General features: G+C 42.1%; 1 protein-coding gene across 1 annotated transcript in view; it reads right to left on the bottom strand.

The window, feature by feature from the left end:
* CALCR (calcitonin receptor) overlaps positions 1-19104 on the bottom strand; it is a 107897-nt gene extending 88793 nt beyond the window's left edge. Inside the window, exons 1-2 of the mRNA XM_083379401.1 lie at positions 18945-19104; positions 18503-18587 (exon numbers count right to left, since the gene is read on the bottom strand). Of these exons, the coding sequence (XP_083235527.1) occupies positions 18503-18587; positions 18945-19057 (198 nt within the window). The 5' untranslated portion in view covers positions 19058-19104. The remainder of the gene's footprint in view (positions 1-18502; positions 18588-18944) is intronic.
* Between the last annotated feature and the right edge of the window lie 2821 nt (positions 19105-21925).

The following is a 21925-nucleotide window of genomic DNA, read 5'->3' as shown; positions in this document are numbered from 1 at the left end:
CGAATTTCCCACCAAAGACTGCCCCAAACAATGGTTTGTGATCAGTAAAAATGGTGAACTCCCTGCCATACAGGTAATCATGGAATTTTTTTACTCCTGACACAATTGCCAGTGCTTCCTTGTCAATTTGTGCATAATTCCTTTCTGCTTTGGACAGAGTTCGGAAGTAATATGCAATAGGCCTTTGTTCCCCATTTTCCTCTATATGACTTAATACAGCGCCCACCCCATAAGGGGATGCATCACACGCGATGCAGATAGGCTTATTTTCTTTAAAATGTGTGATGGTAGAATCACTAGATAACAGTTGTTTAAGATTTGTAAAACTCTGTTCGTGGACCTTGGTCCAGATCCATGGAGTTTTCTTATCTAACAGCCTGTGTAAAGGTTCTGCAATTGCTGCTTTGTGTGGTAAAAACACGTGATAGAAATTAAGTAACCCCAGAAAAGCTTGCAATTCAGCCTTATTTATTGGGGTTGGAGCCAACTTAATTGCTTTCACCTTAGAGTCAGTGGGGTGAATACCCTTGGCATCAATCCTGAACCCTAAGAACTCAGTGGATGCCACACCAATGCTGAATTTACTTTTTTAAAATTTAAGCCCAGCAGAGCGAAATCTGCTTAAGACAGCTTGCAGCCTATCAGCCAAGATTTCCTCAGATTCCCCAGCGATGAGGACATCGTCAAAATAGGGACATACACCAGGAATGCCCTTCAGAGTCCTCTCCATCACTTCCTGAAAAATCCCAGGAGCTACTGAGATATCAAACTGTAACCGGTTAACTCAGAAAGCTCCTCTATGTGTCACTATTGTTTGAGCATCAGCTGCTTCCTTATTCACTGACAGCTGCTGATACACTTGCGCCAAATCAAGTTTTGCAAAGAGCATGCCACCTTGGACAGCGGCGAGAACTTGCCGGACTGACGGAACTGGGTAAGCATGTGGATTTAAGGCTCGGTTTACCATAGCCTTATAATCAGCACATATTCTAATTTCTCTATTTGCCTTTAACAGAGTCACAATTGGACTTTCCCAGTCTCCCCCATCCACTGGTTCTAACACTCCCTGCTCCACCAGTTTGTCCAGTTTGCTCTCAGTCTTATGTTTGAGGGCGAATGGGACTCTTCGGGGCTTGATACGAACCGGTGGGACATTCGGGTTTAGTTTAAATTTAATGGGAGGTCCCGTGTACTTCCCCACCCTGTCATCGAATACATCTGCACATTTATTACAAACGGATTCAAGACGTTTGTGCTGGATGCTATTCACTCCCCCCAACCAAATGCCCAGGGCATCAAACCAATCCAGCCCTACTAAACTAGTTCTCCATCCATCAGTCACCAAAATCTCTAAGGGACCCTGGAAGTCCTTAAACCCCACAGACACTGTGGCCTTTCCCCTGATTTTAATAAGGGTGTGTTGAAAATCTGACAGCTGTAAACTGGTGGGCTTTAAAGGAACCCTCTGCCTGCTCCGATCGCAAATTCTTTTAAATGTCTCATAGGAGATTATTGAGACTGCAGAGCTGGAGTCCAGCTCCATCGTGCAAGGTACCCCTTGCAGATGGACCTGTATTGTTATTTTTGGTTTGAGCAGCTGATGGACTTCCGTGTGAGACACAGTCTGTCTGATCTTTCCAGGGACTGAGGGATCATGCCGGGGTTTGTGCCGAGGGAAAACAGTACCTTCAAGCTCCGATGCCATAGCTTGTAATTTGTTCAGGCTGTCTCTGCTCCAATTCCGGCAGACGGCTGCAATGTGCCCCGTCTTGCCACAGGAATGACACTTTACGGATCTGAACTGGCAGGTCACACGCAGATGGTTTCCTCCACAGCTGGCACATTTCTGGTTGGATGTGTTGGCTCCCCTCAGTTCCTTGCATCCGCAGCTGCATGCTGTGCTCTTTGTGGCTGATGATTGTCTCCGCTGGCCCCTTTCATTGTCCCGCCATGGTGGATGCTTCCCGGGTCTGTGCTGTACCACATCTACCTCTGCCTCTCCGTCCAGGTCACCGCTTCCGCTGCTCGAAGCACACTCATGATGTATGGTTGCTCCTGAGCTGCTGCTATTGCGGTGTGTGTGTTTGTCAGAGTCATTGGCTGCTTTGTAAGCCATCACCTCGTCTAAAACCTCCTGCAGATTCATCGGTGGCTTTGCGAGGATCCTTTGTCGGCACTGCTGGTCTCTCAGTCCAAACACCACTCGATCCCTGATCTTGTCTTCCAGATCAGGAAATTTACACTGGCGAGCAGCCTGTCTCAGCGCCAAGACGAATTGCGAGGTCAGCTCACATGGATGCTGGCTGCGCTGGATGAATTTATGCCACCAGTAGATGGAGACCTCGCTGGCATGAAATGCTCCTCCAGCTTCTTTTTAAAATCAGCATAAGAGACGTTTTCAACGGGCGTCGGCAAGCACAGACCAACAGCCACATCACACATGTCCTGACCGTTTAAGCACAGAAGCACCGCTGCTTTCATTTTATCTTCTGTGATCTTGTTGATCATCAGGAACCCTTCGACTCGTCCCAGATGCGCTCCCCATCGCTCTGGCTCGTCAATATTGAAACGAAATTTGCTGGTTGCTCCAAGTTTAGACATATTGCACCGGTCCTAGAATGCTGCTTTGTTAGAAAGGTCTCAGAATTCTTTTTCTGCCTTTCCCGCTTCAGAGTGACTTCAGCTCTGATTGAAACAGCATCCCACCTTCGTCACCACTGTTAGATCGTGGGCTCAGGACCGCATGGCCAAGATAGACGATGCAGGACAACAGGGTTCAGCATAACTTCCTTTATTTATGTAGCACAGACTTGGCAAACAAAGGGACAACTGCCCCTCTTATATACCTAGCCAGGTATACTTGGAACCAATCCCATTGTCTGGATTTCCTGCCAAAGACTGCCCTGCCAATCCTGACAGGGCACCCTGCCACATGGTGGTGTCAGTGGCTATCTCTGTGAACATCTCCTATATACATAACACTAACTTTGGTGCATGTTCTTCACTTTCCTTTAGATATTTTTCTAATGCCCTTTTGTCTTCTTTAACTGTCTGGTGTAGTTGCAACATTCCATGCTTAACTATGCTCCACGTTGAGGAGATTCAACTATTTTATTGATCACTCAGCTCCAGTGGATTCTGGGAAGTGTACAAAACTATAAAATAACATTAAAATAGCTGGTTGTTTTATAGAATGAATGATCAGAAAAAGCAACCAAAGACAAAGACCTCCTCAATCATGCTCACTTGCAGACCCATTTATTCCTGGCCTTGATAAAAGCAAGTGTTCCATGTGTGAGAGAGGATAGAAGTAGATTAACAGTCTTGTTCCAGCTGGATTCCATCTTCCTCTCCAATCAATTACAAACTACCCTGGGTTAAGGACCACAGTTCACACAAGAATAATTTTACTTCTATTTTGGAATATAATGTTAATACATCAATAAATATTTATTTTAACCTCATTTTTCTGATCTTATATTTGTTTTAATCTTATCCATAATGCAGACTTTGATATTAGGATACATACGGTAATGATTCCCTGGAATTGCTTGGACTTCAGAATGGTTTTTTCCCCATTTTTGGTGGAAGGAGGTAACATATGTTTCCTGTAACCAGTGTTCCATTTCTCCAATCTTTGTCAAAACTGACAAAGTTGACAGGCTCTTGGGAGCACATTATAGTACAACAGAAGAGGATGGCATCTCCTGGCCAATGTTAATAGGACTACACACATCTAGGTTGGGCCTGCTTTTCATTCCAGTTATCAACTACTACTTATGTGCCTGATGAAACAGAATTTAGACCAAGGCCTGCATAACTTATAGAGGCACATGATACATTAAAATTTTTCCAAGGCATGAAGAAATAAGTAAGCTGATCATCTGGCAACTAATGGAATGGCAGGAGTGCTGGAGCTGATGGAAGTAGGGAAGCTTCAGAAGCCCAGGGGTGAGTGGTGGGATTCAGCCGGTTTGCACCACTTGAGCAGAACCAGTAGCTAATTTTTTGTTGCCCAGGCCCAGAATGGACTTCCAGAAGCAAATACACACAACCAGTTGTTCACATATTTGAATTCCACCACTTCCAGAAGTACATCTTTTGGAGTGATATATGAATGAAAGATAATAGAACAATAAATCTCTTAAGCCCTTTTTACATGATGTGGGGCTTAAGAAGCCAAGCTGATTATTTTTGGTTTCAAATCCAGAGAAAGTGGTACAAGAACAGTTTTGTTTCTTGTGCAATTGCAGAGCAGATGGTTTTGAATTAGTGGGCCTAACCAGCTCTTCCAACTCTCCAGTTCTTGGGACTGTTTCTTCCCATACCTGAAATAAAGGAGCTGCATTGCCTTGACTTGTTCACCCATCTCTAGTGGTCAGGAAAGTTGGAGAAACAACTTTATTGCTGCCTGGTCATCTCTCCCCACCCCACTTTGCTGCAAAAGAAAATGAAAGACAAAGGCTGGACATTGACTGGAAACCTGATCTTTCCACCAGCCAACAAGATGATGTTTCTTTTCTCATCAGCTTCAGAAAGTAAGAATGAGGATATTCCACGAGGGTGAAAGTGTAGCAGAAGGTAAGAGCAGTAGCTATTTGGACCTCTTTGTCTTTAAGGGATCGACAAACCTGTTGTTTTTGCAGCAACAACCCAGTTTATCACCAGAATAATTATATTGGTTTTTATACATGTCATCAAGATGCCAAATGCAATTTAGTTTGGGGCTTAAATGTGACATTTTATAAACATTATATTATAGGCAAGATATTTATGTACAAAAATGTCTAAATGCCACAGCATGGTATCAACTCAATTATTAAAATAGATTTTTAAAAATAAATGTTGACCTTTTCTATTTCATATCTGATGCTCAGACTGATGATGCTGATGCTTATGTGTATAGTGTGTCTATTATCTCTATTTGTCTTTCTATCAGACTGTCTATCTATCTATCTATCTATCTATCTATCTATCTATCTATCTATCTATCTATCTATCTATCTATCTATCTATCTATCTATCTATGGAGCCTGGTACAGAGAAGGAGGAGGAGGAATTGGAACCAGGACCGTCCAACGGGAATTGCATGTCTCCCTTGGAATGTTTGGAGAGGCCAGGGCCTGAGGACAATGCTGACCAGGCTTCTCAGACATTGGGGGAAGTGGTCAACCAGATGGAGAGTGTTATGTCGTGGGCTCTGGTGAGCAGGAATGAAGACATAAGGCTGAGTACAGAGAAACTCATTCTTTTATTCTTTCTGGAACTGTACTTGAGCCTGGACCGCTCCCCACCACAATATATAGCCAAACCCTATGGTAGCAGCCAATAGGATTGAACCCGTGCTTGCCACCTGGGGCTGACCAATTGCAGGACTGGAGATGGCTTGTCTGGGTTTCTGGAGAACCGTTAGCTCTCCAGCAACACATGTAGTGTGGTACCCCAAAGCCCAGTACATAACACCCCTCCCTCCTAAGATCAGGCTATAATCCCCTTAATAAACTTGACATCAGTCAAGACTTATGAATCACTCCCAACAACCAAAATACATAATAACAAAATAATACAAAATAATAAGAAAATAATGCTTATGAATTCAAGGTGGCTAGAATGACATTATGTGACCTTTACAGATGTGCCATTGCAGTAGGGACTACAATGAGATTAAACAACGGCTAAACGGCTTGCCAAAGCAGTAAGGACTACAAAGAGATTAAACAACATCTCAATGAACATGCTTACAGGCAGTTTCAAAATGCCCCAATTTCTGTAGGTAGTGGTACAATTGTCACAACACTATACATCACTTTATTTTACAATATAGTCTGTGAGATATGCCGGAGGTTTGTGTGGCCTGGAAAAATGCCTTGGAGTTCCTCTCACTTTGTGGTATACCAGCTTACCCAATGGGCTGGGTAGACCCATGTCCCCTTGCGCTCCATTGTTCAGGGGGATTGAAATGCTCTGGCTGGCCTCACCAGGTTGGCCCACCCCAGAGTCAGTCTGTTCTGCAGAGTAGGCACAGCGGTTGCTGAGATTTGGCTGGTTTGCCTGGTCAGGGGTCCCATGTTGCACTTCCGAGCTTCCTGGTTCTTCCTCAGAATCAACTTCTGCTGAGAAGGGGAAACCCGGCTGGTTCTGGTGTGGGTTGGCTTGGGTGCAAGTTTGAGGACCTTGGGAGGGATTTATGCCACAGTCCTCACTTAGTGATCATTCTGGAAATCTCTTTCTAAGTTCGTCGATGTGTCTTCTGACCAATCACCCTCCCTCCAACCCCACTTCTTAAGATAGGGGTCTGAATGTGTTGGTCACCTGACCAAGAACCTGCAAATTTCCAGGCCCATAGTTTCTGGCCTAAACCCAATCACCCATTTGCAGCTCCCTTGGGGGTTTTGGTCTAGAGGCTTCCACTCTGTCTGGATGCAACCTGTCCAGTTTACTAATTAAACACCTTCCCCAACAAAGCTCAGCAGGACTTTTACCTGTAGCAGTGCAGGGCGTAGAATGCTGGCAGAGCAAAAAATCTGCCAATCTGTGATGCCAGTCACCTGTGATAATACGCTTGAGTGCCTCCTTTGTTGTCCTCACCATGCGTTCAGCTTGTCCATTCAAAGAAGGATGAAACGGTGCAGACGTAGCATGTCTGATGAGGTTAGCTCTAAGAAAAGCCTGAAACTCAGCAGCAGTGAATTGAGCCCCATTATCAGAAACTAAAACATCAGGCAACCCATGTGTTGCAAAGAGTTTTCTCAGCACCTGGATGGTCCTAGCAGTAGTCATATTAGGAACTGGAACTACTTCCAGCCATTTTGAGTGGCTATCCACTACTATCAGGAAATGCTGTCCTTGGAAAGGCCCAGCATAGTCTATATGAACCCTGGACCAGTGGGTATGCATTTCTTCCCACCTGTGAACTGGGGCCTGAGGCATTTCAGGCCTAGATTGCTGGCAAGTATAGCAACCATGAACTTGATCCTCTACAGTCTTATCCAGGCCAGGCCACCAAAGGTAGCTTCTAGCTAAGGCTTTCATTCTTACAATGCCTGGATGGCCTTCATTTAAAGAGTGTAAGACTCTGTCCCTCAATGAAGTGGAGATAATGACCCTGTTGCCCCATTAAATGCAACCCTTGTGTGTAGACAACTCATGAGTCCTGACAAAATAACTTTGAAATTCAGAACTTGAACTTCTTTCCAACCAGCCCGTGTATACCCATGACAGCACTCTGTTCAGAATTTTATCTGTGGCAGTTTCAGCAGCAATATCCCCTGCGTGGAGGGGAAACTCAGGTAAGTCCTGAATGGACAATATTTTAGCAGCAGGAGCTGGATCAGGATCCATTAATGGCAGTGGTGGTCTGCTGAGGCCATCCACATGGCCCATTTCCTTCCCTAGTTTATGAATTAACTTAAAATTGTATGTAGACAAAAATATAGACCATCTCAGCATTCTTGGAGATAGTATGTGGGGAGTTGTTGTGAAAAACCCCAAAAGAGGTTTGTGATCAGTGTAGACAGTGAAATCCCTGCCATATAAATAATCATGAAATTTCTTAACTCCAGCCACTATGGCCAAGGCTTCTTTATCAATCTGTGCATAATTGCTCTCAGCAGAAGATAAAGTTCTACAATAAAACACAATAGGAATCTGTTTGCCATTTTTCTCTATGTGGCTTAAGACTGCCCCCACCCAATAGGGAGATGCATCACATGCAAGACATACAGGTTTAGACTCAATGTAATGAGTTACAGTGGCCTTTTCTGATAGAAGGGCTTTCAGATCCTGGGAACTTTTTTCGTGTAAGTTAGTCCATTTCCAAGGGACTTTTTTATCCAGCAGCCTGTGGAGGGGCTCTGCGATCACAGCCTTATGAGGTAGGAATGTGTGATAAAAATTTAGGAGACCCAAAAATGCTTGCAGCTCCCCCTTTGATTTTGGCCTTGGAGCCATTTTGATGGCCTTCACTTTTGACTCAGTGGGGTGCATTCCATTAGCATTGATACAAAACCTGTTTTTCTTCAATTTGAGGCCCGCATCACGGAACCTCAGCAAAACAGCCCTGAGCCTATTGGTTAACACTTCTGGGGATTCCCCGGCAATGAGAACATCATCAAAATAGGGGCAGACACCCTGAATACCCTTAAGTGTGCATTCCATAATCCCTTGGAAAATACCCGGTGCAACATTGACTCCAAACTGTAAGCGCTTGGATTTGAATGCCCCTCTGTGAGTTACTATTGTTTGAGCTGCGGCTGTGGCCTTGTCAACCAGCAATTGCTGATACACTTGCGCTAAATCAAGCAAAAATAGTTCCCCCTTGCAAAGAGGCTAAAATATGGCTGACTACAGGAACCGGGTAAGCTTGTTGATTAAGGGCCTTATGTAATGTGCATTTATAATCTGCACAAATGCAAACTTCCCCATTGGACTTCAGGGGGATGACTATAGGAGTTTCCACTCCCCCCATCAACAGGCTGTAATATATCCTGTTCTACTAACTTAGCAATTTTTGAATCGATTTTGTGCTTAAGGGCAAAGGGGACCCTGCGGGGCTTAATCCTAATTGGCAAAACGTTAGGATCTAACTTAAAAGAAATTGGCGGGCCAGTGTACGTCTCCAGGGTTGACTCAAAGACATCCACGTATTCCTCGCAAACAGTCATGAGGTCTGCTGTTTGTGTCCGATTAATGCCTGTAATTTGAATGCCTAAAGCATCGAACCAATCAAGTCCAATAAGACTCGTTCTTTGGCCCTCTACTACTATGACATCCAGGTGCCCCAAAAACCCTTTAAATTTTACCAATAATGTGGCTTCACCCTGAACTTTAACATGAGCATTCTGAAAATCTGTTAAAATAATGTCTGAGGGCCTTATTTTAGCCCAATGGTTACTGCGCCTACACACAAACTTGAATGTGTCTTGCAAAATGATAGAAACTGCCGAGCCGGAGTCCAATTCTATCTTACATGGAACTCCTTGTAGCTCTATTGAGAGTTTGAGTTTAGGCTTGAGGGGACGACAAGCCCTGGTGCGGCAAACGCTCCTCCGGCTTCTGAAGAACCCCACACTAACTGGACCCTGGGCCCCAGTACCTCTCCTAGTTGGTTCCTCCAACTGGTGTTTGGGTGGCCTGTCTCTCTGGCGGGCTCTGCAAACCACTGTGATGTGGCCAGTCCTTCCGCAAGCGCTACATGTGGTTGAGTGAAATCTGCAATTGGCGCAAAGATGGTTGCCTCCACACCCCTTACATCTAGGTAAGAGAATTGCCTTGTAATTGTTCTCTCATTGGTGATTGCCATGGTTTTGCGTGTTTGTTTGCCTTTGGAGCGTGTTGACTTCGGGTTCTTCATCTTCTGACGATTCTCCAACGTATTTGGCAACCTCAAGATGGATGTAAACTTCAATCTTTGAAGGTTTGGTGGGCTGCACTGTCTGCACTGCACCCCCGCGGCTTTGTCAGCCATGACCTCGTCCTGTGCCTCAGAGAATGTGAGATTGGGTCTAGCAAACAGTCTCTGCTGGAGGGTTCTGTCTTGAAGGCCACAGAGAAGTTGGTCTCTCAGTCTTTCCTCTAAGTTCAAGAACTTGCAAAGGCGTGCAGCCTGTCTTAGGCCCACAATAAACTCTGAAGCTGTCTCACTGGGTAGCTGCACTCTTTGGTCCAATTTAAAATGCCATGCCATCTCCGACATCTTGGGCTGAAAATTCCCGGTCAGCTTCTTCTTAAGGTCTGCGAATGATACTGCTTCTATGGGCATCATCGCGAAAAGGTTTTCCGCTAGGTCGAAAGTTGCTGGTCCACATGCGCACAGCAACATGGCAGCTTTTAGGCCTTCCTCTGTAATTTGGTTTGCCCGTAGATAGTTCTCCACTTGCGAGAGGTAAGATGGCCATTCTTCTGGATGTTTTACATCAAACTCTCTGAGCTTGCTGACCTTTGGCATCTTCCTTAGATTTCTGCATTCTTGGATCCTGCTTCTTAGGCTCAGGGAATGCGTCCACTGAGCACGCGGCCGCTAGTGTGGCTTTACTAGCCGGCCAAGGGGGGGGGGGAAATGCCTCTTCCTACCAGCATGTATTGCTGACCCCTTGTTAACTTCAGCCCTTTTAAATGGTGAAGCAGGATCCCATCCTTGTCACCACTGTTATGTCGTGGGCTCTGGTGAGCAGGAATGAAGACATAAGGCTGAGTACAGAGAAACTCATTCTTTTATTCTTGCTGGAACTGTACTTGAGCCTGGGCTGCTCCCCGCAACAATATATAGCCAAACCCTATGGTAGCAGCCAATAGGATTGAACCCGCGCTTGCCACCTGGGGCTGACCAATTGCAGGACTGGAGACGGCCTGTCTGGGTTGCTGGAGAGCCATTAGCTCTCCAGCAACACACGTGGTGTGGTACCCAAAAGCCCAGTACATAACAGAGAGCTTTCTGCCCTCAAAGACACAGGGGAAGATTGGCTGCTGACAGCAGTGTGCTGATAGGCAATAGATCCCATCTGATGAGGAACAGCTGCCTCCCCCACTTGATCCAAGGGCACGGATAATGGAGCATAGGCAAGCTCAGAGAAGGGCTCAGAGGCTATTTGGGAGAAAGCAGCTCACCCCTCCCCACAAGGAACACCTAGAATGGCTTGACTTAAGGAGAAATTGTGAGGAGTTAATCATTGCCAGAAACAATTGTTTATTTTGGTTTACACTCTCCAGATTTTGACTCTAGTCTCTTCCCTTTTGCCTTTTGCTCTGCCTTGCAGACTGCCTTTTGCTTTGTTCCTTGCCTTTGCCTTGAGGACTGCCTTTTGTCTTGTGCCTTGCCTTTGCCTTGTGGATCGCAGTATGCCAGATGGACTGGAGTTGGGACCCTGGCCCTGTGAGCATTTCTTTTCTTGTTATATATGGGCTGTTGTTTAAGGGACTGAGGGTAGCTGCCTTCAGGATAGCATGGGGTGGAGCCTTACTGGTTGTTGGAGGGTCGTTTATTGGAACATTTACTTAAAGCAATAAAGGATTCTCTGGAGGCCTGCTTTGCCTTGACAACCTGGGTCATAACACTATCTGTCTATTGGTCCATCTATCATCTATCTATCTATATCTATTTATAATCCTAGCTGAAAGACTGCCTTGTTTAGTGATCATTCACTAACTCAAATTGGTCCTATCATCTTTGAATATCATAGCATCTCAGTGGTCATGTGATTGAGAGTAAGGCATTTTGCAACTGGTGGATTTTTATGCATTTATGTGATTGCCATTTGAGTGATTCATAGCTGGCTTCCAACAAGAAAAGTCAAAGGAGAAGCCAGCAGTAAAGTCACAACTCACAGTCATGTGATATCTTGCTTAATGATGGAGTTGCTTAGCAAACAAGTTGCCAATCCCAATTGTAATCACTCATCAAGGGCTATCTCTATGTGTCAAAGTGCAATGGCTCAGTAGTTAAAGATGCTGGGCTTGCCTACTGAAAAGTCAAGAACCCAGGTCTGAGACCTGAGGGCTGCACAATGGGGTGAGCTCCTATTACTTGCCCCAGCTCCAGCCCACCTATGTAAATGCAAGTGGATAAACGGGTACCACTTTGGTGGGAAGAGTGTTCCATGTGCCTCGGCATATAGTCATGCTGGCCACATCACTATGCAAATGTTTTGGATAACACATGCTCCCTTAGCTAAGAAACAAAGATGAGCACTGCTCCCTAGACTCAGACACAACTGGACAGAGAAAAACTTTACCTTTATCTCTATGTGTATGGGTGTGTGTAAATTTGTGCATAACTATTTATTTATCTGTCTAAAGCAAGGGTGTCAAACTGCTGGCCCGCAGGCTGGAAGCATCATGGGGAAGCCATGCCCACCCCATTGCAGCAATGGCAAAACTCTCCTGATATGATCCACGACATCACGTGACATCATGAGTTTGACATGTCTGTTCTAAGGTAACGATCTGCCCCAGCTGGTCTCTCAGAAAAGCAAAACTCTTGACTCCACTACTGTTAATCAAAATAACTTTTACTGAGATAATGGATGCAGAAAAGTCAGGTGGAATCTGAAAGTCCCACTCAAAGCTCAAAGCAATTCTTTCATTTCCACCCAAACCCAATACCTCTGACCAATTCATTGGCAGCCAATAAGATGCTGTAGAGATGTTATGAGAACACTGAGGTGCTGGATAGATAACAGGTCATTCTCAGGGCATGATGGCCTTGAACTGGCTGGGAAGGAGTCTGTTTCTTCTCTGAAGACAATCCCCCCTCCCTAATTCCCAAGTTACAGCAAGCAAAAGCATGCAAAGAATGCCAGAAACCTCCCTCCCCCTCCCTCCAACAGAATGTCAGGACACCTGCATGGTGGACCTGACAGTCAATATGAATTAGCAACGTTATATAGGGAAGTCTCTTTGTGACTTCAGAAGCTTCAGAAGCAATTTGTCAAGTTGTAGAGAAATTTGGACAGGACTGGGTGCAGGAATAATATTTGAGGAACTAATACTAATATTTGAGCCAAACAACAAAACTGTAAATTTGAGTCCATTAAACTGAGAATGAAGAAATATTTGCCAATTTTTGATGCCAGCTGCTTCATATTATATTTATTTCACAATATATCAAAGAACAAACAAGATAATATTTTAAACAGAAAAAAACACTGTTATCGCGATATCTGCAACTTGTGAAATCAAAGACCATCAAAGAGATGAGGCTTGGACTGCACAAATTGTGGCTGTCATTTTCACTTTTTTGATCCCCTGTATGTGCCTACTTTCTTCCAAGTCAAATTGATCCTTCTGTAACTGTAACAAATTGGAATCATTAGGGACTTCTGAGAAGAAATGAAGATGGCTCTGTGGAGAGTGGAACTGACAGCCATGGCCAGAAGAGGAATCAGTGAATGGACTGGCTCCTTGAAATTCCCCTCTGAATCCTCTCCAAAGCAAGCAGAAAATAAGGATTGCTCACAAGAACTCTGTATAAAGACTCCCCTTGAAGAGTCTATAAGACAGCAATCTCTGGTGGCTTTTAGAGCTATGGGAACCAAGAAAAAGTAACCTTGCCTAAGGCATTTTGGGTCCTTCAAATGAACATTGGATTCACATATTTTCTTCCTTAATCACGTTAGCAAATTATTTGTTAATGGCTTTTGCATTATTAAGGAACTTCAGAAGGGCAAATTTCTTTACAATGAGTGAGTTTCCTTCTAACCTTAATGAAAAAAGTTTGATGCAAACTTAAAGACTTGAAATAAAAAAAATATTTTCAGATAAATAGCAAAGGGGAAATTGGAATACTGATTTTGAAAAGTTTGGAAAGGGGAATTAATTGGGCAGTTATTTTACATGAAATCAATTATACTTAATGGTACTAATTCAATCATCATCATCATCATCCCCCAGTGAGGCACTACCTTGACGTGGTTGTGGGGCTGTGTACTCTGTGGAAGATGAGAGCTATGCCAGAGGTTCAACCATATTGGACAGGTCTCATCAGAGGAGTCAGACAAAAAGTGTCTCTCCCATAAAAAATATGGTGAGATGTACATTTCAGAATGTCATACTGGCTTGGATGTCGCCCGGGTTAACAAGGTCCGACCTAGATGTTGGAGTTCCTGGATATCTGGTGAAAAATGGGTTACAGGACTCAGGAATGTTGGATCAGCAATGAGGGCCAGCAGCTGCAGAACTACTGGAAGAAAAGGTGTTTACCCATAGCAAATACACAGTGATTGAAAACAAAGAAATAATGATCTGTTATTACAGATCAAGCCAATAAGAAGAGGATATCTAAAATGAATGCACCAGTTCTGGAAAGAACAAAATCCAGAATCAGAAATAACAGAACAGAGACTAGCAAATCAATGCCAATTTATAATACGAAATAAAGTATTCACAGAAACAGAATAGGATGAACTGCAAAGGTTTACCTAGGGCAAAGAAACCAAAGCCTTGCCAGAAGTAATTCAGAATGTAGAGGCAAGCCAGGGGGAGTTGGCAGTGAAGGAATCCAGCAGAGATATACAACTGTTCTCATTTGAAAACCAGGCACCTCTTACTCAGGAAGAACAAAGCCCTCTAGCTAAAGAAATAAAAGAATTGAAACAAAGAATAACTGAGCATCTAGAACAGCACAAAAACAACAGAATAAGGCTGTGTGCATTGAAACTTGTTCCAAAGAAACAGCACAAGCATTAAAAGATGCAAATACTGTAATATCAAGTATAAGCACCAATTCACTGCAAGAAACAAAACAACTAATGTACAGCATAGCTGCAGTTATAACTGAATACCTCGGATGCAAGATCAACAAAAGAAGAAAAACAAACAAACAGTGCACCACAAAAATGGAAGGTTTGACTAGAAAATAAGATCAGCAAGTTAAGATCACATGCAAGCAAGCTAGAACAGATGAAAGAAAAGAAGCTGAAGAACAAGAAGTCCAAAGAATACCTAATCAAGAAATACCACTTAGAAGCAAGGAAGATCAAGGAAGCACTGGAAATAATAAAGCAGCAAATAACAGCTGTAGCCAGGAAAATCAGTAGATACGAAGCTCAAATTGCAAATTATAGGCGGAACCTCCAATTTCAATTCAATCAGAAATGTTTCTACCAATGCATCAATGGAGAAACTGCAATGAATCAGTCAGTTCCTGACAAGGAAGAAATAGTGCAGTTCTGGAAGCAGATATGGGATAACCCAAAGAAATACAACAAGGATGCGGCTTGGTTAAAAGAGGTGGATGCAAATAAAACGGAAGTTGAAATGAAAGAACTAGTAATAACAACAAAAATGGTAGAAAAAAGAGCAAGGAAGATCAAAAATTGGTCAGCACCAGGTGAAGATGAACTACATGGGTTTTGGTTGAAACATGTTATAAACCCACTCATTGCAAAGCAGTTCAACAATATACTACAAAGAGGAGAAATTGAAAAGTGGCTAACAACTGGGAAAACCTACCTAATAATGAAAAATCCAGCAAAAGGGGCAACACCAGTCAACTACAGGCCAATTACCTGCTTACCAACAACTTTCAAATTGCTAACTGGTGTGGTAGCTGATGCAGTACAACAGCATCTAGTTGAAAACAATCTCTTTCCACCCAAACAGAAAGGAAACCGACCCAATACCAGAGGAACAAAAGATCAACTCCTAATAGACAAAATGATCTTGGAAAACTGCAAGAAAAGGAAGACCAACCTGAATGTGGCATGGATTGACTACAAAAAGGCATTTGACTCTCTGCCACATGACTGGATAATCAAGTGGCTAGAAATAACAGGAGTCCGTAGAAACATCTGAAAATTTGTGCAAAGATTAATGGCACAATGGAAGACACAGTTGCAGGTCAATGGGGAAAGACTGGGAGAGGTTAACATCAAGAGAGGAATATTTCAAGGAGATTCATTATCACCACTACTATTTGTTATTGCACTGTTTTCTCTGTCAACAATACTGAATAACTCAGGACATGGCTATCAAACATCAAAAACATCTGCCAGACTATCCCACCTCCTTTACATGGATGATCTGAAGTTGTACGGAAAAACATCATCTGAAATAGAATCGCTGATGAACACTGTCCATATATATAGCCAAGATATTGCAATGGAGTTTGGCTTGGACAAATGTGCCACACTTACTCTCATACAAGGAAAAATAGTGAAAACTGAAGGAATCAAGATGCCCCACGAAAATAATATTAAGAGTCTGTATGAGGAAGATTACTACAAATACTTGGGTATCCTTCAAGCTGACAACTTCAAGCACACTGAAGTCATGAAAAAGATTAGAGGTGAATACATCAAGAGAGTGAAGAAGATCTTAAAGTCCAAACTCAATGGAGGAAATATGGTGAAGACAATCAACACCTGGGCAATTCCAGTCATTAGATACATAGCTGGAATAGTGGACTGGACTCAAGCAGAACTAAAAGCAATGGACAGGAAGACCAGAAAAATAATGACAACGAATCATGCCCTTCATCCACGCAGTGACATTGACAGACTCTATCTACCAAGGCAAATAGGTGGACATGGAATGCTGCAAGTACATCAGATGGTTGAAAAAGAAAAAATGGCTTTGGAAGAATATCTGAAGGACAATGATGAAGGTGCACTGAAATTAGTATATCAGGAAGGCTTACTGACTACTGGAGAGACCAAACTGGCCTACAAGAAAGACCAAATGAAGAACAGAATAGAGGCATGGGAAGACAAAGCACTACATGGCAGTACATTTTAAAAAAAGCTGGGAAAGTAGATAATAACAAGATCTGGCAATGGCTATGAGCAGGAAAGTTGAAGAAAGAGACTGAGGGACTAATTCTGGCTGCACAAGACCAAGCCTTAAGGACAAATGCATACAAAGTCAAAATTGAGAAGACAACAACAGCAGTAAGTGCCGCCTATGCAAAGAAGCTGAAGAAACAGTGGACCACCTGGTAAGCTGCTGCAAGAAGATCGCACAGACTGACTACAAGCAGCAGGATGACAAAGTAGCAACAATGGTGAATTAGAAGATTTGCAAGAAATATTGTTTGCCTGTAAGCAAGAACTGGTGGGATCATAAAATAGAGAAAGTCATAGAAAATGATAAAATTAAACTGCTCTGGGACTTCAGAATTCAATCAGACAAGCACTTGCAACATAACACCCCAGACTTAACAATTGTCAATAAGAAAGACAAAAAAGTCTGGATAGTGGACGTGGCAGTGCCTGGAGACAGCAGAATAGATGAGAAAGAACTGGAGAAGATAACAAAATACAAAGACCTACAAATAGAAATAGAAAGACTATGGCAAAGGCAAGCAAGGGTAGTACCAATAGTAATAGGCGCCTTGGGTGCAATCCCAAAACAACTGGAGCACCACTTGAACACCATCGGCATTGACAAATTCACCATTAGTCAATTGCAAAAGACGGCCTTACTAGGAACGGCTTCCATCCTGCGACGATATCTATAATACCATCAAACATCCACATCTGCCTATCCCAGGTCCTTGGTAAGGACTCGATAGGTAGACAAAAATGCCAAATCCAGTCTGAATATCTGGCTGACTGTGCGATTATATTATTATTATTATTATTATTATTATTATTATTATTATTATTATTATTATTATTATTATTATTATTATTATTATTATCATTATCATTATCATTATCATTAATAACAATAACAGAGTTGGAAGGAACCTTGGAGGTCTTTTAGTCCAAATTTTACCATTTCAGACAAATGGTTATCCAGTCTCTTCTTAAAAACTTCCAGTGTTGAAGCATTCACAACTTCTGGAGGCAGGTTGTTCCATGGATTAATTGTTCTAACTGTCAGGAAATTTCTGCTTAGTTCTAGGTTGCTTCTCTCTTTGATTAGTTTCCATCCATTGCTTCTTGTCCTACCTTCAAGCGCTTTGGAGACTAACTTGACTCCCTCCTCTTTGTGGCAACCCCTGAGATATTGGAACACTGCTATCATGTCACTCTTAGTCCTTCATTAAAATTCCAGCAACCGTTCTTGATATGTTTTAGCCTCCAGTCCCCTAATCATCTTTGTTGCTCTTCTCTCTACTCTTTCTAGAATCTCAACATCTTTTTTACTGGATGCAGTATTCCAAGTGTGGCTTTACCAAGGCATTCTAAAGTGGTATTAACACTACATGTGATCTTGATTCTATCCCTCTGTTAATGCAGCCTAGTATTGTGTTGGCTTTTTTGAGAGCTGCAGCACACTGCTGGCTCATATTTAAGTGATTGTCCATCAGGACTCAAAGATCCCTCTCACATTTACTACTATTGAGCAAGGTACCACCTATAGTGTACCTGTGCATTTGGTTTTTCCTGCCTAAACGTAGAACCTTACTTTTTTCACCATTGAATTTCATTTTGTTAGATACCGCCCAACGTTCAAGTCTGTCAAGATCCTTCTGTATTTTAAGCCTATCTTCTGGAGTGTTGGATATTCCTGCCAGCTTGGTGTCATCTGCAAATTTTATGAGTTCCTCATCTATCCCCTCATCCAAATCATTGATGAAGATGTTGAAGAGCACTGGGCCCAGAACAAAGCCCCGGGGCACCCCACTGCACATTTCCCTCCATGTAGTTAGTTAGTTTCAGCTGAAAATAGTAATGTTAGGTTGACAAGAATTGAATCAAGTATTTGATCTGATTTGATGTAAATCAAATGCAGGGGTGTCAAACTGCCGGCCGCAGGCTGGACACATCATCGGGAAGCCACACCCACCCCTTTGCCAGCAATGGCGAAAAAGCTCTGATACATTGCGCAACATCACATGACATCGCGAGTTTGACAAGTCTGAAATAGGTAAACAAATTATGATATCTCATTAACAGGCACAGTGCATTGAGGTACATTTAATTAGATCAAGCGTGCTTGGACCAAAACAGTGTGTTTAAAGTTGTTTACTCCTGATTAATATGGTTACTGTGCTTAAAAACATGCAAACGTTGGCTTGAATGGTTTTCAGATAAATGTTATTAGGCTTTTTTCTACTTACAATTAGTAGAATAATCAGTAAGAAATAACCACTGTTTTTTTTATCCATTGCAGGTCTTTTCTGGAGAAATACGTCTTTCCTGGCTCTATAAGAAATTGAAAAAAGCAGATCCTGTTAGATTCTATTTTGTACATTGTCAATTAAAACATTTCTATCTTCTGATGTTACATTTTAAATAATTACACTAAACATTTATGGCATATCAAGTTTTCCCATTAATTCTTGTTTGGAAAATTAAATATGTCAATGAAGCAGAGATTATAAAATTTAATTTAAGCTAGTGCTAACATGATTTACATGAAGCTCAGTATTTCTCATCATCGAAGTTTAATCAGATAGCTTCATTAATTCCTGTTTTGAGCTATCTAAGATTACTGTGTGAAATAAGAGGCCACATAAGTCCTTTAAATAAACAAACAAGCAAATACATAAATTCCCTTACTTTGCTATTCCTAAAATGAAGACTTGCCCAGCATTATTCTCTATAAGATAGGTTGAAAAATGAGTCTCTCCATGGGTCAGGCTTAGATACTCTGCCAAATTACAATAATGCATAGAAATTATTTCCCAGTAATTACAAATTACAACTCAAGAACTATTTTTCTTATATGAACCACCTCGACAGTAAGATAAGTTTTCCCCTTTGTCCCTGTATTCCCAAGCAATGGCAAAAATGGGCTGGGGTTTCCAACCATGATATTTAAATTATCATCACACTATAAATCATTATATAGTTTGCTTAGTCTTGCTGTATTGCCTAGCCTTAGTGTATTGTATGAACATGGCCACTTGATTTATAAAATGAATCAGTAGTGGTTAATTCTATAAATCATGATTAAATGAAGTATGAGTGAACAATGTATGAATCCATTGTAGAACTAGTCTTCAAGGGCAGTGGTTTTAAAATATGAAAGAGAATGTGTGTATGATCTCAGGGGTGAAGGGTGGCTAGGAAACAAACAAACGACATTGGTTTAATGGTCAAAGAAAAAAAATGAAGTACCTACCCTAATTGATCAAGCAGTTAAAAGTGGAGGTGGGAAATTTGTGCCTTCAGGCATGCAAAATTCAAGCTTAAAATAAAGTAGAATTGGGTCATCTAGTCATGTTTCCTATCTGGTTTACCTGGGAGGACTGACAAAATGTGAGTTTTAATAGTTGATTGAGAGAATAAGCTGAATTGGAATTGTACAAACTTTGAACATTTGTCTGAAAAAGATTGAACTCTTCAATTCTTCCAGGCCTCAGTTCTGAAGTAGAATTGATTTCTGGATGTTTTCCTTAAAACCTCACAACACTGAGAATGTTATTTTCTTGAGAAGGAAAGAGTAACCATAGTAAACAAAACTTTAATCTTTCATAACTCTTTTTCTTAAATTGTGGGTAGGGATCTATAGCCCTTTTATGACTTGTGCTCTTCAACTCCCAGAATCCCATGGCTGGCTCAGGAATTCTGGGAGTTGAAGTTCACAAGTCATAAAAGGGCCATAGTTCCCCACCCCTGATTTAAGACACTGTCTTAAATGGATCTAACTCTAACACCTTGTTTCTTATTAGTAATGGAATACTTGGTAGATTAGGATAATGAAGGTTTGGCTTTGGCATCAGGATAAATTTGTTATAAATAGTCAGAGCCACAATGGGAATATAATTTATTTATGATACAATTTTATAATTTGTTAGCTTTATGTATGTGTACACTTTGAGAACAAGCAACTAAATTTCATTTTTAATGTGTGCCATTGTGCCCACAGTAAAAAATAACAATAAAGGTTATCTATCTATCTATCTCCCCTTCATGGATTACTGCCTTGTCATGGCGAAGGGGCTTGCGTAATTCAATAAAGCTATGAGCTATGCCGTGCAGGGCCACCCAAGGTCATAGCAGAGAGTTCTGACAAAACGTGATCCACTGGAGAAGGAAATGGCAAACCACTCCAGTATCTTTGCCATGAAAACCCTATGGACAGTACCAAAAGGCAAAACGATATGACGCTGGAAGATGAGCCCCTCAGGTCGGAAGGCGTCCAATATGCTACTGGGGAAGAGCAGAGGGCTAGTACTAGTAGCGCCAGAAAGAATGAAGCGACTGGGCCAAAGCCGAAAGGACGCTCAGCTGTGGATATGTCTGGTGGTGAAAGGAAAGTCCGATGCTGTAAAGATTTTTTCTCCATAGGAACCTGGAATGTAAGATCCATGAATCAAGGAAAGCTGGACGTGGTCAAACAAGAGATGACAAGACTAAACATCGACATCTTAGGTATCAGCGAACTAAAATGGACAGGAATGGGTGAATTTAATTCAGATGACCATCAGGCATACTACTGCGGGCAAGAATACCTCAGAAGAAATGGCGTAGCCTTCATAGTCAATAAAAGAGTAGGAAAAGCAATACTGGGATACAATCCTCAAAATGACAGAATGATCTCAGTTCGAATCCAAGGCAAACCATTCAATATTACAGTAGTCCAAGTCTATGCCCCAACCACCAGTGCTGAAGAGGATGAAATTGACCGGTTCTATGAAGCCCTACAGCACCTTATAGAACTAACACCAAAAAACGATGTCCTTATCATCATGGGGGATTGGAATGCTAAAGTAGGAAGCCAAAAGATAACCGGAATAACAGGCAAGTTTGGCCTTGGAGTACAAAATGAAGCAGGGCACAGGATGATAGAATTTTGTCAAGAGAATACAATGGTCATAGCAAACACTCTTTTCCAACAACCCAAGAGACGACTCTACACATGGACATCACCAGAAGGTCAACACAGAAATCAGATTGACTATATGCTCTGCAGCCAAAGATGAAGTCAGTACAGTCAGTAAAAACAAGACCAGGAGCTGACTGTGGCTCAGACCAGGAGCTTCTCATTGCAAAGTTTAGGCTTAAACTGAAGAAAGTAGGGAAAAGCACTAGGCCACTCAGGTATAAATTAAATCATATCCCTGTTCAATATACAGTAGAGGTGACAAATAGATTTAAGGAATTAGATCTGATAGACAGAGTGCCTGAAGAACTATGGACAGAGGTTCGCAACATTGTACAACAAGTAGCATCCAAAACCATCCCAAAGAAAAAGAAATGCAAGAAAGCAAAATGGCTGTCTGAGGAAGCTTTGCAAATAGCTGAGAAAAGGAGGGAAGCAAAAGGCAAGGGAGAAAAAGAAAGATAGCCCAATTGAATGCAGAATTACAGAGAATAGCTAGAAGAGATAAGAATGCCTTCTTAAATGAACAGTGCAAAGAAATAGAAGAAAACAATAGAATAGGGAGGACCAGAGATCTCTTCAAGAAAATTGGAGAGATGAAGGGAACGTTTCATGCAAAAATGGGCATGATAAAGGACCAAAATGGCAGGGACCTAACAGAGGCAGAAGAGATTAAGAAGAGGTGGCAAAATTACACAGAAGAACTATACAA

Source organism: Vipera ursinii (assembly GCF_947247035.1).
Source record: "Vipera ursinii genome assembly, chromosome: Z".
NCBI lineage: Eukaryota > Metazoa > Chordata > Lepidosauria > Squamata > Viperidae > Vipera > Vipera ursinii.
This window is presented reverse-complemented; position numbering and strand designations above follow the sequence as displayed.